Here is an 18453-nt window from a genome sequence, read left to right as displayed (position 1 = left end):
TCATTGGAGGAAGCCTTGTTGGCGTAGTGGTTAAGTGCTACAGCTGCTAACCTAAAGGTCAGCAGTTTGAATCCACAGGGCACTCCTTGGAAACTGTGGGCAGTTCTACTCTGTCATATAGGGTCACTATGAGTCGGAATCGACTTGACGGCAGCAGGTTTCGTTTTGGTTTAATCTTCATTGAGGAGCCCTGGTAGCGAAGTGGTTAAGAGCTCAGCTACTAACCAAAAGGTCAGCAGTTCAAATCCACCAGCCACTCCTTGGAAATCCTGTGGGGCAGTTCTACTCTGTCCTGTGGTGTCACTATAAGTCAGAATCCACTCAACAGCAATGGGTTTGGTTTGGTTTTGGAATCCTCATTGACATAACCTAATCCTGCCTCATTAATATCACAAACACAACCCATTCTCAAATAGGATATAACCACAGGCATAGGTTAGGATTTACAGCTCATATTTTGGGGGAACACAATTTAATCTCTAACAGGAGAGTAACAGCGTCTGTGCTAAGTCCCATTATATAACTTGGTCTGCTAGTATCCTTTTATAGAAACAAGGCTTATCAAAAGCTTTTGGAAGTATCAATCTTAGGTTAATTTCTACTTTTTTTTTTCCAGATAATCTTATAGAAAAGTCTAAAATTATAAGGCATAATTAATTTAGATGTGCTGGTTAATATAAATTTTATTTGAACTGTGAACCCATGAAACAAGCCCCATTTCTAGTTCTGTAGCCTACTTGTTAACTAACTTTGGGAAGACAAAAATCGAAGCCAAAGAAGATGGCATCATAATAACTATAAGCAGAGTTGAGTTGAGGAAGGAAATAGTTATTAAAAATTAAAGATTTCTGTTTAAAAAAATAAAGAACAACATAGGTATCTTCACAGTAGGGTAAATGATTAAGTACCCAGCTGTCCAGACTGTCTGAAATAGCACGTCACCTTTTAATATCATGTTTCTGAAGGATATACTGTAGAAAATGTTCATTGCAGAATGTTAGTGAAAATTATGTATGAAATAGGAATCATATCATTTAAAAAAATAGTAAATTAAAGGCCCTGAAAATGGAGAAAAGGCTAAAAAGTAAATATATCCCAGATATTACTAGTTATCATTTTTGGTGATTGGAGAATAAATGATTTAATTTTCTTCTTTTTCTGTCGGTATTTTTTCAGGTTTTCTAAAACATGTCTTCATTGCTTTTGGAATAGAAAAAAAAAGATTTAATAGGAATAGAATCAACAAAGCTATATTGTTGTTGTCAGGTGCTGCCAAGTCAATTTGACACGTAGCGACCCTATGCACAACAGAACGAGACACTGCCCAGTCCTGCTCCACCTTCACAATTGTTGTTACCCTTGTGCCCGTTTTTGCAGCCACTGTGTCAATCTGTATCCCTGAGGGTCTTCCTGTTTTTTGCTGACCCTCTACTTTATCAAGTATGATGTCCTTCTCCAACGACTGATCCCTCCTGATAACGTGTCCAAAGTATATGAGACATAGTCTTGCTATCCTTGCTTCTAAGGAACATTCTGGTTGTACTTCTTCCAAGACAGAACAAAGCTATAGTTAAGTCCAAAAACTTTTTGGTGTTTTATTGCCATGTTCTTTTCTTCTTCTGCCCAATAGATACAGAGCAACTATGTTATAACAGTTGGAATAAAAGAGATAATAGGAGTCCATCCTTGAAACAGAGATACCATTTTCCATCAGATGTCATCTTTTATAGTTATAAACATATTTTGGAATGTTGTACTTTATTCAAGTAATTTCATATTATGGATTTTTTTCCTAAGAAACAAAAATAATTTTTACTTATATTTTTATGAAATAAGGAACTAAATATTTAAATATACCAAAGTATTTCAATAAGATAAATTTATTGAAAGTTTTCTGCAGTGCTTAGAGTCTATAAGGAAAAAAAATCCTCATAGTAGAAATTTTCTAATATTTAGGTGTCTAAACACTCTTAAATGGAGTTTAAGAGTAATGATCGCCACATCGAGCTTAGTGGTAATTAGCTGGATTCCGGTGCAAGTGGAATTTACTCAGTACCAACATCATCATAAATTTTTGAGCTATATTTAATATAAAGTTCTGCCATCATATAAATTAATTTTTAAATATTCAACATCCCAATTTACCATTGTAGTATTTTTGTCCTCTTAACTAAAATATTTTGTATGTGTTTTATTTTTTGTTCAATACATTTTGTTTTTCCTTTTTTTATATGTAACAGGTATATAATTTCCCCCCAAAAAAGGCCAGCTAACAAATATGTTATTGTTGTCATTTAATCTCAGAACTGGAGACAAGAAAAATGTAGCCTGGAAGATACTTCCAAAGAAGCCGTGTAAAAATCTGATGAACACTCTGAATAATTTGCACCAGCAGTTAGCAAAATGTAAGTGGAGAACTTAACTAAAGGAAGTAATCTAATCTGAGAAAGAGATTCCAGTTAATCTGCCTTACCTGTAAAAGGATAACATTTATTTTATCTAAAGGAAAGTGTTTTTATAATCTTGAAGGTAAGCGAACATTAAAGCAAAATTTGTTAGATGCTAATGGGCGATTCACACAATTTTTATTTTACATCTATCACATTTTCATAGAACCATTCTAACTTGTTTAGAATAATAAAGTTCAAAAGGATGTTAAGATGCTTACTTTCTTTAATTTTGCCATTACTGAAATACCTTGGAAAAATAAGGGTTTCCACTTTTATTTTTCCTTCATACAAAGAGTAGAAAGTTAGTTTTGAAAATCTGAGACAGATGGTTTAAATCGCATTTGAAAATGCTTGTGATTTCAGTGGGGTGAGAGCTAGGTCACCTGCTTTTCACTCTCAGTGGATCTTAATGCCGTTCTGACTTCAAATAGAATCTGGCCAAAAGCATTAGGAAATTAATCAAAATGAAAATTGATTAGTGTTTGAGATATTGCAGTGAAAAGTTTTTATAAGAATATATCCTGACTTTGATCCAGAATTACTGATAAGGAGAATTAAACCTTCAGTTCTTTATCTAATCATCTTGGCCCATTTAGAGTCCATAACTTAATACTTACTGTGTGAAATGCAAATATTAGTAATGTAGCAATATATGGGGTTCCCATTTATGTATTAGTTGAAATATAAAACATAGGGGTGGCCTTACCCTCAAAGTGCATGTAGAATAGTTGGAAATAGACATGGGAAAAAAAGCAATGTGAACAAAGCAAACCTCATAACAGGTAGATAATTGGAAATAGCTTATAAGAATTGGATATGAAATAAAAATGATGTCAATATAACAGAATTTGATCTTATGGAGCAAATTATGTGCATAATTTTATTTAAGCCCCCTAGTTAATTGCTTTCTATAAGTGCTTGCACTTCTTTTGAATACCTGAGAAGTCCAGCAGCTTTTGTAGCAATATTTAAATAATATTAAAATCACCCACCTAGCTCTAGTCAAGGGCAGAATTTCAAAGCTCAAAACTACAGAGACTTTTAAATAATACTAATGGTTAAAGATTATGTAATAGTTTACAGCCACAGGGTTGCTAGGAGTTGGGGAGGGGTTACAGCTTTAGAAATCTTTCACATAACATTCTTATTTTTCCTACAACTCTGAAGGACAGTAAGGTTGAGGGAGGTTAAGTCGCTTGTCAAAGGTCCTGCAGTTAACATGGATGGAGCTAGAATTAAAACCTAGGCCTTCTGGTTCCAGTGCTCACAGTTTTTCCAGTGTTATATTTTTGTAGACAACAAGAACTCCAAAAAATAAATTCTCTAAGATGATTAATTAATTGGTTCCTCATATTTAAAAAAATTTTTTTTAATTTGAAGCAATCACCAGTGTTGTCTTGACCCTTTGAGAGTAGATGCCCCATCACCACCAAATAGAGCATTTTCTACCAACAAGTACATTCCCCTGCATCAGCCATCTCCTGCATGTAACCATGAAAATCAGGAAATTAACACTGATACATTACTGCCATCCTAATCCTCAGACCACATTCAAGTTTTGCTAATAATTACAATAATGTTCTTATTAGCAGAAGGATCCATTTCCAAATCAGGTGTTGTTTTTGGTTTCACACCTCTTTAGACTCCTTCCCTCTAGTACAGTTCCTCAGTGTTTAACCCATTTTTTAACCTTTGACACTTTTGAAGATTATCCTTAACATCATAGAATGGTCCATGTTTTGGGTTTCTCTGAGTTTCCTCATAATAGAAACAGGACATGCATTTTTGTTGGGAATACACAGAAGTAACGGAGTGTTCCTCCCATTGCATCCCTTTCAGGCGGTGTACTATTTCAGTTTGTCCTGTTACTGATAAGGATGTTCACTTTGATGTCTTGACTAAGGTGGTGCCTGTTAGGCTTCTCTTCAATAAAGTGACTTTCATTTGTAATTAGGTTTTTTTTTTTTCTTTTCTGTTGTTGTAAATATATCTATCACACAACTTTTGCCAATTCAACTTTTTACAGGTATACAATATAATTAGGTATTTTGTTGGTGTACTTTAAAACTATGCAAGATCCCATTCCTCATCAGATTTTCAATTTATTCCTTTATTTATTTAATATCTGTATGGGCTCATGGCTTCCTGTTTTATTCAATGAATTATAAACTGTCATTAGCATTTATTTTGATACTCACATTTTCCTCCCCTTCACCTGCTTTGGCTCTGATCACCAAACAAGGCCAGCCCTCTGTAGGGATTCTCTTGTCACTCTTCTTAGGCTCTGACTCACCATGCTCAGCCCATCCTCCCTCCCTCACCTGATTTGGGCCCAACATCCTCCTCCGGGCGGCACAGCTCCACACCCCGCAACTGCCTATGCATTCTTTGCTCTGCCCTGCCTAATAGCTTTAGCACTAAATTGTTCAGCAAGGGGAAAAGTAGGGTTTTTTTTCTGTTTTTGTTTTTTAGCATTTTAAACCCTGTTTTTTTCCTCCTATAGTTATTTTTTTTTTTTAATGGGAGGGGGGAAGGAAGGATTATTGCATTTAACCCTATGTCCAGATGATATCGTTTTATGATCTTTATTTATTAGAGTGTATATAATTATTTCAGAACCTGAACACTTTTTCTGAGGATAGTTAGATAAACGAGGGTAATTTTATCTTTAACTTGGATAAAATATGTTCTGCAGAGCCTGAAAAATGGTATGGTAAGCTTTGGTAGGGTTTACGTATTATAAAGTTATGTAAACAAAGAGTTAGGGTAGCTGAAGCCAGTGGGTGGGTTTCAGCCCTTTTGAGAATAACAGCTTTATATTGGTACCATCGTAAAAGTCAGCTTTGATGGCTTGGAGGAAGCACTAACACCGTATCCCTTCACAGGGCAGCAGAGACCGAGAGATGATGGACTGATGGACTTAGCAATGAACGACTATGATTTTAATTCTGGAAAGAGGTTGCATATGATAGATTTGGAAATCCAAGAGGCATTTTTGTATTTCATGGCCTCTATTTTAAAAGGTTATAGATCGTACTTAAGGCCAATAACACAAGCCCCATCTGAGACAGCCACAGATGCAACCTCTCTTTTTGCCCTACAAGGTGAGTGATTGCATAGTTTTACAGTTTTTGTATTATCGAGCTTAACCTAATGATGATTTGATTACTCTCTGGGTTTGTAGCTTGCATTTATCAAAATATATAGCTACCTATTTCAGGGTATGTGAATACCAACTCTGTTGGTAATCCATCTGCGTAGGATCTGTTTTTTCTCAGGCACGTTGAATATCATCCCGTTAGCAAAATATGTCAAAGAAACTACGTATTTGAAAAGTACAGAGCCTCCTGACCATGTACCCCTGTACTCTGATGTGTGCTGAGATTAGTTTTGTTGACATATTGATGCTGTCAGCTTTTGGGGCAGCCAGGCAATGTTGAGAACATGGAAGAGCCCCTGGATGGTCAAGTCCAAGTTTGAGCAGCCTCATTTGTTTCACTTCAGTGTGCGTTACAAATATTTTCTGTAAGAGCCATGAAGTAAAAAAGGTTGAGAAATTCTGGGGTGCGATTAAGTATTAATAAGTATCTGGGGTATCATAATAAGTATTTGCTCTCTCCTGTTATATTTGATATTTGAAAGAGAAATTCATTTTATAAGCATTTATTGAGTGGCTCCAAACCCTGGGCATTGGGTATATAGTGGTATGCAAGAGACCTTTCCCTCATGGAGCTTATAAAGGATAAAGAATTAGAAAATAATAGGAGTGATTACAGAAGGCTTTTCTAAGGAAGTAACATCTGAGCCATGATCTAAAGGATGAATAGAAATTATTCAGGTAAAGGGAGAAAACAAGAGTGTTTTAGGCGGAGAGAACAGTTTATACAAGGTCCCTGTGACTCAGAAGAGCTTGAGTTAATAGGCCCAGAGGAAGGCCAGTGCAGTGTAACCTGAATATAATGATCAAGGTGTAGGGGGAATCCAGGAAATAAACTTTACTTTGTTTCCAGTAAGTAAGGCACAAATATAATGAATACTAGAGGGAATGTTACTGCTGCTTTGAAAAAACTGTATATGTAAAAAGAGAGAGAGACACAGAACTATGTATGCAAAAAGAGAGAGACACAGAACTATGTATATAAAGAGAGAGAGACACAGAACTATGTGTATATGGAGAGAGAGAGTGAGTGTGTGCGTAGACAGCGCAGAAAACACTGGTGGGGGGGGAGCACTTTTCTAAATGATTTCAAGTTTACTAGTTTGTGTGTAATCTTTGAGGTACCAAGGGGGCAATCGAAACAATTCTGGGTGAGGATGTGAGAGATCTGGGTTCAAATACCTTCCCTATTGCTGTCTTTTCAGGCAATTTCCCCTCTCAAGGATTTTTGTTTCTTTTTCTGCAAAACGGCAGCAGTGTAGAGAGTGTAGGTGACATGGTTAATAATCAAGTTCCTTCCAATTCAAAAATTCTATGACTCCATGAATTCTGTATTTTGACATTATATATTTATGTTGAACAGCTTTCTTAAGAAGCCGGGATCGGTCGCATCAAAAATTCTATAACATGATGACCAAAACACAAATGTTTATTCGCTTCATTGAGGAGTGTTCTTTTGTCAGTGATAAAGATGCAAGCCTGGCATTTTTTGATGATTGTGTAGATAAAGTAAGTAAAAGTATGTCTCCAATTCCCCAACTTATTTTGTGTGACTGCAATAAATGTTATGAGTTATAGTTTCCATTTATAAATTTACCAGCTTTTATGAAAATCTAAATTAATTAGTTTTACCATTGACCCCTTGTAATGAAAGTTTTGGTGGCCTGCTAGAAATTACAGAGCACAACCTCTTGTAAGTACCTTGCAGGATTTTACTAAATCATGAGTTTTAGCAATCAAGCCCTTAACCTTACTTGCCCATTTATAGACAGACTGTTGGGTTGTTTCCAAGCCTGTGGACCTCCAACTTAAGCGTCCTTAATTTTCTCCTCCTCTTTTGGTGTGAAGTGGCTGGTCATATGCTGCGAGTAGGTGTACAGCATCCGAGATATTTCACTTGAATATTTCTATAATAAGAGAATGAGTTTGTGGCATAAATTGATTAATTCTGTTATTTTAAGTTCATGTATTAAACCTCTCTCTCTGCTTCCATCTTAATGCCATTAGGTAGGGCAGAGCAAAGGGGGTATCCGTGCTGAAGAGGGAGGAAGTTGTGGAATGGGCGCCAGAGAGGGGTGTCAAAACTTGGGTTGGGTGAGTAGCCCAAAGTGGGGTATAGAAACCAAGCCAGATGAGATAACCATGCAGAGGGGTGGTCTAGCATGGGGAATCAGAGGACAGGCAGGATGAAGAGCCTGTCCATTGCTGGGGGACAGACTGCTGCAGGGTGTCAGAGCCTAAGCAAGATGAGAAGGTTGTCCATACAGGGGTGAGGACAGCGTGAAGTCTGAGCAAGGTGAGAAGAGCATCCCGGCAGGGTGAGGGTTTCAGAGCTTGAGGTGGATGAAGGCAGTGACAGCATGGTGGGGGCAAGGAGTTAATCTGGAGGGCATTGCCAATGCCCAGGTAGGGTGAAGAAGGCATCTGCATGGGAGAGGGGACAATAGCAAAGATGGGAAATTGTTACATATGGAAGGATTGATCAAATAAGTAAATATATTAAGGATAATGAGGTTTTTCGCTGTCAGAGAAAGGATTTACAAATACGGAATTGGAGAAAATGGGAATGAACCCTGTGGCCATGGAATGGAATTGGAGGTTTAGTGTTGGTTTGGTATTGTTGGTTTTCAATATGTATAGATATATAGAGAAATAAATATAGATGTAAGTATGTGTCAGTGTGTATATACATATTTATTCCCTGGTTCTGTACACAGAGAGGACCTGGAAGCAGGTACACCCCAATAGTAATAAGTACATTTAATGTACAGATTTGGGCTTCTAAATACCATTCTCTACTAAAAGGAATTAGGGCTCCTTGGAGACATGGTTGGTTCCAGCGATAGGGCAAGGAAGGTACAAGATGAGCTCCTCATTGTATATTTATGTTGAAAAGTTTCTTAAGAAGCTGGGATTGGTCAAATAAAAAACAGAGACGTTTATTTGCTTCATTGTTCCAAGACTGATGGAGACACGTTGAACACACATACATATACACATATACTTGACCATGCATGCCAGTTTAAATGAAATAGGAAACCACAAGTCCACACGGATACCAATCATTTGAAAATCTGATTAAAAAAAAAGGGATCTTACATAGTTTCAAAGTACCTCCTTACAAAAATATGTATTAATTACAAGGGAAGAAAGAGTAAATTTGTAGTGGAAAAGCCTGGCAGACACAATCTTAATCAGGTGATCAAAGCAAACATCATGAATAATCCTGCGCCACTTAATAGGCTGCAATGAGAATGCAACATCAATTCTGTGATATCCTTGCCAGAGATGTATAGCCTGTGCCTCACCTGAAAGAAACATCAGGCAAACCCAAAATAAGTGACATTCTACAAAATATCTGTTCTGTGATCTCTAAAAGTGTCAAGGTCAAGAAAATAAAAGAAAAACTGAGAAGCTGTTCCAGAGGGAAGGAAACTAAAGAGACTCAACAACAAATGCAATACGTGATTCCTAACCGGATCCTTTAGCTCTGTATAGCATTATTAGAATAATAAACAGAACTTGATTGTGGTCTGAGGATTAGATAATAGTAATGTATTTTTTTTATTAGTGTTGATTTCTAGAGTTTCATGTTGCATTGTGGTTATGTAGGAAAATGTCCTTGTTTGTAGGAAGTACACACTCAAGTGTTCAGGGATCAAGGGACATCAGCAACTTTCAAAAGATTGAGGGGCAAAATTATTTCTTCTGTACTTGAAACTTTTCTGTAAATTTGTGATTGCTAAGAATATATATATGTGTGTGTGTGTATATATATACATATAAAGTGTGTGTGTGTATGTATACTGATGATTTCATGCCTATCTCATACAGTTTACAATTGTAAGGTTATTTAAAGGAGTCCATAGTTACTTTCAAGTTTATGTGACTGTGAAAGAAACTCAGTGATTTTTTTTTTCCACAACAGCCAAAATATAACTCATCCCTGAATATTGAGAAATTGGCTCAGTCCTGCATTTGATGTGAAAATATCCCTTACTGATTATTAACTAGGCACCACATGTGTCTTATAAAAATGAAAAGTGATTCTTACTATATATGGTACAGTAGGAAAAACTACCCTGAGAATCAGAGGAACTTTAATCCCAGCTCTTATACTTGTGACTAGTCATTTAGTCTGAGTTGTTTTCTTATCTATGTTTTCAAAAAGTCGTGAAGGGAGATAATTATACCTACAAATCTCACAGTGTTAGCTGTATAAACAAAAAGTAAAAAAAATATTATGACAGCTTTTATGTTTTGCTGAATTTTGAGTTTATGGATTAGTAGTTCATTTGGTTTTATCATTTCGCGTCATGGAAATGTTCAACTTTTGAATGACTTACACAGCAGGAACGAGCTTAGAGCCTTGTGTAGGCATCTACCTTTTCCTTCAATTTAGAACACTTGACAGATGATTGATATAGAAGGATACTGTTACCGATGCTCCTAGGGAGCTAACCAGCTGAGGTGCCCAGAAGTATCAATGCTAGTCCTTGAAATGCTTTGAAATAGAGAAAAGGTGGATACATGCCAAGCATTTACCTGCTTAGAACTCATTCATTTTCCCACAGAAGTGCTATAAATGGTAATTAGCTATAATTCAAACAGTACAGGGCTACGGTATTGTGCTATGAGCATGTCTTTTTTGGGCGGGGAGGGTGAGGTGATACTCTAACCATCTTTTAGGACATTTTTTTAAAAAATCAAATAATGTACAAATAGTAAATGCACCTTTGAAGCATACAGTTTGTTGAGTTTTGACAAATACATTCCTACAAAGATGCATAGCCTTTATCTAATCTCAGGGAAATATCACCTAACCAGAACTCCAAAGTATAGAACGTTTTCATCAATCCAGAAAGGACATTTTTTTAGGGGAAATTTATTTTCTAAGTTTTGAACAACCTATTTACAAATGGGCTTTTAGAAGTTTGCCTTTCTTAAGTTGAGCTCTGCCTATCTAGAACTTTAAAACCCTGTTCATTTTGAGAAGTATATAATGTCATAGCTTATTGACAGTTTTTTCTTCATTACAGTATTATTACATACTGGCAATAAATAAATTTGAAGAAAATTTCTCTAAATCCTTTTTTATAGGAATAATTGTGTTAGGTTTTGTTTATGAAAATGAGCTTCTGACTAGCATGATGCACTTTGAATGGTTTTCCATAGTGGTGCAGGGATCCAACTAGCCATATGTCCATACTCACAGATTTCCCCTTATGGTTTACATTTGTGTAATGATTGTTCCCTGTTCCAAGCTAACTGAATCATCAAAAAAAAAAAAAAAAACTGAATCATCAAGGATTCAGTTAATGATTCCAGTTAGTGACCAGGGTTTTGTTAGTAGCATGCTTTAGCCAATAAATTTATTAATCCACATGGAAACACTGAATTCATTGTAGGAATTCAGTTAAGAGTTCAGAGGAGAGAAATTTGTATTTTCCCTTTGATTTTTGACCCATTTTATCTATCTTGTTCACAAGCTTGTGTTTCAGCTAAGAGCTCGTGTTGTAGTATGATGTGGTTTAAAAAAAACTTATTATAAGATATAGAAGACCGGTCATTTTGCTACATACTTAGGGCATCGTGTCCAGGAGGCTATTTTAGTACTGATCATTAATATATTGTCCAGGAGTTTCTGAAAGCAGGTCACCTGCTGTTCATTGAATGGGAGTCAGTGAAGGAAATGACTGGAATAATTGCATAAAAAATATAAATTCTGAGAAATCTCTAACAAGAAACAGTTCCATTAAATATATAATCATTGTTTCTTGGTAGACTCTTTTCCTAAAGTACACAATTTTACCTATTCAAATTCTAGATCCAGCAAAAGATCATTTATGTAATATTTTTATGATATATATTTTTAAAGATTTTAATAGCTACTCAGAAAATCAGAACAGAATTAATTCGGTTAAATATCGTCACTTGTATTTGGTTTATTGGGAATCACTGGGTGGTGCAAATGGTTTACACTCTTAGCTACTAACTGAAAGGTTGGTGGTTTGAGTCCCCCCAGAGGTGCCTCTGAAGTAAGGCCTATCAATCTACTTTGGAAAAATCAGCCTGGAGAGCACAGTTCTGCCTTGCCACACATGGGGTCTCCATGAGTCAGGGTCAGCACCAGGTCAACTGGTTATTTGCTTTATTATAATTCAAAGGACACTTTTATTAAAGAGAAAAACAAAACGTAAAAAGATATAAAATGTATTTTAATAAATAACCTATATAATTGGAATAGAGGTTAATTGTATCCCTAGTGTTATTAAACAGAACTCACTGAAATAGGAAATAATTATATAATGCTATTACTACATTTCATGTTTTAATACCACAATTTACGTGTGCTCAGCACAGAAAATCAGTGTTTGCTTTTAATCTATATGTTTTTTTTTTCTAGAGTTTCCAAGGCTATAAGCTTTTCTTCTTTTCCTTCTAAATTTTATTTATTTTGTTGTTGTTGCCGAGAATACACACAGCAAAACATATCCCAATTCAATAGTTTCTACATATATAATTTAGTGACGTTGACAACATTCTTGAGCTGTGCAACCATTCTAACCCTCCTTTTCTGTGTTGTTCCTCCCTCATTAACATAAACTCACTGCCCGCTAAGGTTTCTAGTTGCTGTTTTCAATTTGATCCTGTATAGATAGTTCTTAAAAGAACATAATGATCAAGGCAGACTTTTTTTTTTTTACTAATTAAGCTAAACTATTGCTTGGTTTTAAGATTATTTCAGGGGATAGTGTTCAGTTTGAAGCCCAGGTAGCACAGTGGTTAAGAGCTCAGCTGCTAACCAAAAAGTCGGCAGTTGGAATCCACCGGCCACTCCTTGGAAATCCTATGTGACTGTTCTACTCTGTCCTATAGGGTCCTATGACTCGCAGTTAACTTAAGGGCAATAGATTTGGTTTTTTGGTTTTGTATTGTTCAGTTTTAAGATTTCTTCAGGGAATATTTTTGGCTTAAGGTTTAAAGATTATCTCAGGGCAATAGTTTCAGGGATTCATCCACCCTCCATGGCTCCAAAAAGTCTAGAGTCTGAGAATTTGAAATTCTGTATTTTCTCAGACATATTCCTCTTTTGATCTTAGCATATTCAAACAGAAACATTTGACTGACTTTAAAAAGCTGGAGTGGGTAATGCCGAATAGGACTAAGAGAAACAATATGTTAGAATTATTTGAGTTTCACTTATGACTAATTTAAGAACCATGTGTTTTTGTTATTCCTATGATGATATTTTCAGTCTTTACAATCTGTTCCTGTAGGTTGTGCTTAACTAAGGGCAGTTTTGTGTAACAAATACTCTGCTAAGATTTTTCTTAGTCTACCAAGCATCCCTTTGCAGTGTTTTCTTGAGCATATTAATGTCTTATGAAAAAATATGGTGAGAATATGAAAGCGATTTTAATTTTATCCTGCTGTGGGTGTTGGATTTCTTTTTCTCCAAACAGAGATATGTCACTGTGCTTTCCAAAAGACAGAAATGTCCACCTGATAAATGTAGGGTTTATTGCATGGCTATTTTGTAATGTTAAAATGGGATTTTTATTGGTATACAATTTAAGAGAAATATCTTTTACCAGGTTACTGAATCTGCAGGTCAAATTTTTTTTATCTTAATAGACTTTACTGAGAATTAGAGCAGTTGTCCTGGAACCCAGGCTTTTTCTATGAGAACCAAGTAGCTGGAGACTTGGAAATAAGCACAGATCTGGAGAGGAAGAAGCTGTTTTAAAAGATAAAAAAGAAGATGCTGTTAAATACATACACACATACACATAAATGTAATTTAAAAAGCATCAGGCACTCATATACAAGCAGTCCTCTTACAATGTTCCATCATGGAGACAGGCGATTTCCAGCTTCTTTTCCAGCCAGCTTACGTATCTGTTTTACCCTTTTTGTTCTGCTCCATCTCTTTTGTTTTGTTGTCATTGCTGCCCACAATAGTATATTAACTTATTTTATCTGCATAAAATGTTTGTAGGTATCGACCATCCCATTTGTTCTTGGGTTGCCCATGGACGCCATCCATATCCTGTAGGGATAGCTATGATTTTAAATTATCATTGGCATGTTCTTGTTTTTCCTGGAAGTTAAATTTTTTAGTGCTTTTATTAAATTACTAAAGTAACAGGAAACTTAGAAAATAAAGGGATGAAAAAATTCTATAAGCTCAGTGCCCCAATATCCTTTTTTACTTTACTTCCAGTGTTTATTTACAGTTGTAATGTAGCTTCCAATTTTTTTTTTACATAACCAGAGCTTATAAACATATTGCTGACCAATCTTACAAAAGTTTCATTTTTACCAATTTTTAAAGTTAACTAATTTTACAAGGTTTTATGTCCCATCCCTTCCCACCCCCGTTTTTTACTCCCCAGGGGCAATCTCTTTCTCTTCCAGCTGTATCTTTAGTCAGTTATCTTAAGATTTCTAAATAGCATGCTTATATTGCTATTTATTGTTTTATGTATTATCTATTGATGTCATATCTACCACCGCCACCACAATTCTCCCAATGTACTTATAAGTTTTGGTCAAATAATTGTTTGGTGTTAACATTGTTATCACTTTGTATATAATCACAGCTGGGCCATATAAGTAGAACTGCTCCAGAGAGTTTCCAAGGAGCACTTGGTGGATTCTAATTGCTGATCCTTTGGTTAGCAGCCATAGCATTTAGCCACTAAGCCACCAGGTTTTCCGGGGGGACGGAAGCCACCAGGGTTTCCGGGCCATATAGCATACTAAAATCAACTTTTCTTTCATTTGCAGATTTTTGTTTTCCCTGAAGTTAATAATTGCTAATTTTCTTATTTATGTATCTATTATTAATTCATTTCCAAATTCTTCTTCAGGTATTACAAATATCTCAATTTTTCCAACACATCAAGTAATCTATCCATGTGATTTTTTTTTTGGCTGGAGATTTCTTCCTCTTTCTCCAGTCTGAAATGATTGCGTTCTAGTCTGTTATCCTGGGGTTTTCCTTCATCATTGTCTTGGGAATTATATTGATTTCTCTCCTGAGTTGGACCACCTTTTCTGGCTTGAGTAACTTCTTTCTCAGTTTATTTCTTTGCTAAGGTCTAGCACATCTTCTGGTAGCTTAGTGAGAAAGACTACACAGGAGATATATTTCAAAACCTGCTTGTCTGAAATTTCGTCTCTATGCTGATTGCTAATTTGGTTGAGTGTAAGATTTTGAAGTCATTGTGGCACAGTCTTCTAGTGTCCAGTGTTGTTGTTAAGTCCAATGCCATCTTGATTTCTAATCTTTTATGCCTGATTTTTTTTTTTTTTTTTCCTTCACTGGAAGCTTTTTGGATCCCCATTATTCTGAAATGTCATAAGGATATGCCTGATGTAGGCTTTTTTTCTTCATTGAATTGGATACTTGGTGGGCCATTTTAACCTGTAGATCCATTTCATTCAATTTGGGAGAATTTTCTTATATTTTTCTCTTTGGTTAATTTTCTTTCATCCATTTCTCTAGTCTCCGTTTCTGAAACATGTGTTATTTGAATATTGGCCCTCCTGACCTGATCTTCTAATTTTTTTTTTTTCCTTCTGTTTTTCTCTTTGTCCTTTAGTTCCATTTTTCAGGAAATCTCTTCAATTTTATTTTCTCAACTAATATTTCTGCTATCATATTTAATTTTCATAAGCTCTTTTTTCTTCACTGAATGCTCCTTTTTAATTGCATCTTGTTCTTGTTTCATGCATGTATGCTTATTTATTTTAGTTCTTTTGAAGATTTCTTCTTGCTACATTGTGCTTCTGAGTACCTTTTTATATCAGTTTACTTTGTTGTCTTTCAAGTTAACAATTTTTCTTGTGTCTAGTGATCTTTAGTTGGTACTCATTTTCAAGAATGAGGCACAAATAGCTCATTGGAGCTCTTTCTGGGCAGGTGGGGCTTGGGGCTTCCTTAGGTGTTAGACTGATGATCATAAAGGAACTCAGCTATTTCCTTAGAGTAGCTGTTTGATTAGTGTCTATAAGTCTTAGTTCTCCTAAGACGTATCCCCCTAGTCTAGCCTGGGGAGCATAAGCATAACTGCTAGTATTCTCAGAGCTGAGTGGAGGAAGGTAACTGGAGTTTTCTCCTTGTAACACGTAGGCTTTGCTTACTTCATCTGTTTTTAGTAACCTCCCTCATCTCTCCCAGCACTGCCTGGTGTTCTCAAGTCTAAAGTCCCTCTGGTTCACTCAGAACATTTATCTCTAGTCTTCTGCCATGGTTGTGGAGAGGTAGTGGCCTGAGTCCTGGTGGTGTAGTGGTTAAGAGCTTGGCTGTTAGCCAGAAGATCCGCAATTCAAATCCACCAACTGCTCCTTGGAAACTCCACGAGGCAGTTCTCCTCTGTCCTGTAGGGTCACTATGAGTCAGAACCAAATCAACAGCCACAGGTTGGTTTGGTTTTAGTGGCCTAACTATATTGGAGTAGGGATCTGGGAGTCATTCATTGCAAGCTTTTAAATAATCCTTCTGCTTCAACCCCACCTGCATTCCCATCTTCAAAGGCTTCTAGCACTTCCTATCCCTGACCTTTCTGTGATTCTACAGAACAAAATAGTTTGCTTTTTGGCTTCTTTCTTCTAAGAAGCTTTTTGACTTCTTCCCTTCCCAGTACTAGGTATGTTGCTTACAGCATTCACAGGTCATAAATCTACTTCGCAGCCTCTAAAATGTTTTGAACTCTAGCTCTGCTGTTGTCCCCTCTCTGGTTCAGTTTGTCTTTGTAGATTTTTTCCCAATCCTCCTAGTCTTCATTTTGGTGGAATTTCAGAAGGGGTTGTTCTGTTTAATTCATCTTGTTCAACCAAAAATCTACATAATCTTTACTATTCATTTTTAATGACTGCATATTTCATCCAATGAACATATCATATCCATTTACCTATGTTTTTATTTATATGTGACCCCCCAATTTATTGCTATCACGATCCTGCAATAAACATCCTTATCCTTATACTGATAGCTTTTTTACACATTAGGTTATTTCCTTAGAACAAGAATAAGGTTGAAATGTTTAAACACATTCTTGTTTTTTAAAGAGGCTGTACTAATTTTGAGTACCAGCAGGGTATGAGATTTTACCATATCAGTGCTAGTGTCACCATATGAAGGTCTTTCTGACAGGTTAAAAAAAATTCCCTTCTTTTATAGTGGTGAAATTTTAAATATCCTTTACCCCCAGTGCCGTTGAGTCGATTCCTTTAAAATATCCTTTAGCAGGATTGAAATAACAAGTGATTGTTCTAAAGGTAATATATTCTACCTTGATTATCAGATTTTTATTTTGAGCATTTATTACTTTTGCAATTAAAAAAAGTAATACATATTCATTATTTTTCATTGGAAATTAAACAGCAATATAATTTTTTTTGTAAAGAAGAAAATTAATCACTGGTAATACCACTACCAAGACCTAACATTTTGATAATTGTACGTGTGTGTAAGAGAGAAAAAGCACACATGCACACAAATGCACCTACATAACGTACATACTCACCCTTTTTAAAAAAAAAAATTAAGAATTATACTATGTGTGTCACTTGGTAGCCTGATTTTTTCCCCATTTATCATTATTTTATGAATAGTTTCTCTTGTCATTAAATATAATTATGAAGCATGACTTAATTGTTGCATACTTCACTGTATGAATATACTATTAAAAACATTCTTTAATTCTGGAGATTACAGCATGTTATGCTGTGAAATTATAAATAACAATTTATGTAAAAGGACTTTGAATGTACCAGTTTTTTTTAAGAGTTAGAAAAATTTTTTAACTTATTCCTGTCTTTTTTTGGTATACTCTGCCTTTTGGTCTTTAATAAAATAAAAAAACCCCGTTGCCATCAAGTCGACTTCAACTCACAGCCACCCTGTAAGACAGAATAGAACTTCCCCATAGGGTTTCCAAGGAGCTGCTGGTGGATTTGAACTGCTGACCTTTTGGTTAGCAGCCAAGCCCTTTAACCACTGCACCCCCAGGGCTCCTGGTCTTTGACAGTCCCACAGCAAAGGAAAATATATAACCTACAAAGTGTATTATGTGAAAAATCAAAATTATATTACATTCTTTAGTATTTAAATTTTAGTGTTTTTCTTTCTTTTACACTAATATGTGTAATACTTATCAAGTAATATATGCAATAAATATATACAAAAATCCTTCATGGGGCTAAATTTGATATGAAATTCTGAATTGTTTTATTCTAGGTAGTCATTATACCATACATTATGTAATGGCCCAGTAGGGTCTGCTATAGTTACCTGTAATTAAGCACATGAATATTTTTTGTAGCAAAACATGTGAATGTTCACACTAAATAGGATAAATAAAAACCATAAGTAGCTTCCTGTCAATTTAGTTCAAGTTTTGCTGTCACATGAGTTATGGAGAGGTTTCCAGCTTCCAGGACTTTATGGATTTTAAAATTGTGTCTAAGGAATTAAGACGCAATATTAAACCTGGCAACCAATATTCCTGATTATTATTTTGACGGTTTCCTAAATCCTTATCTTCAAGATTTAACTTATTAATAATTCTCTCACCTACTCCTGACTGTATATGATATTAACTCTTTCTAACCTAACAATAAAGTTCTGTGGATTGTATTCTGTCATACGTGTGACATCTGTTTTTGTTATTAATGTCAATATTGTGTTCTTTAGTTTATGAGCTCCTGTGGGGCAGTTTAAGCTCTGTGAAGCTTTCATTTTTTGTGGATATTACCTAGCTATACAGTACCTGGTAAAAATAGTTCTTTTAAGGTGCTTTTCAATGTTAATGTGACTAAAGTTTAACTCATATG

General features: G+C 35.5%; 1 protein-coding gene across 5 annotated transcripts in view; it reads left to right on the top strand.

Moving 5' to 3' along the window:
* The window catches only part of DENND4A (DENN domain containing 4A), a 128388-nt gene that overhangs the window by 68265 nt on the left and 41670 nt on the right, over positions 1-18453 (top strand). For all 5 annotated transcript variants that reach the window (XR_007519821.1, XM_049905233.1, XM_049905231.1 and 2 more), the window contains 3 exons: positions 2305-2405; positions 5336-5554; positions 6971-7116. Coding sequence is in view for 4 of the 5 variants with exons in the window: in XM_049905233.1 (XP_049761190.1) it covers positions 2305-2405; positions 5336-5554; positions 6971-7116 (466 nt within the window). In the remaining variant the exon portion in view is untranslated. The remainder of the gene's footprint in view (positions 1-2304; positions 2406-5335; positions 5555-6970; positions 7117-18453) is intronic.

Source organism: Elephas maximus, chromosome 13 (genome assembly GCF_024166365.1).
Source record: "Elephas maximus indicus isolate mEleMax1 chromosome 13, mEleMax1 primary haplotype, whole genome shotgun sequence".
NCBI lineage: Eukaryota > Metazoa > Chordata > Mammalia > Proboscidea > Elephantidae > Elephas > Elephas maximus.
Note: the sequence above shows the minus strand (reverse complement) of the source record. Positions and strands in the feature narration are given on the sequence as shown.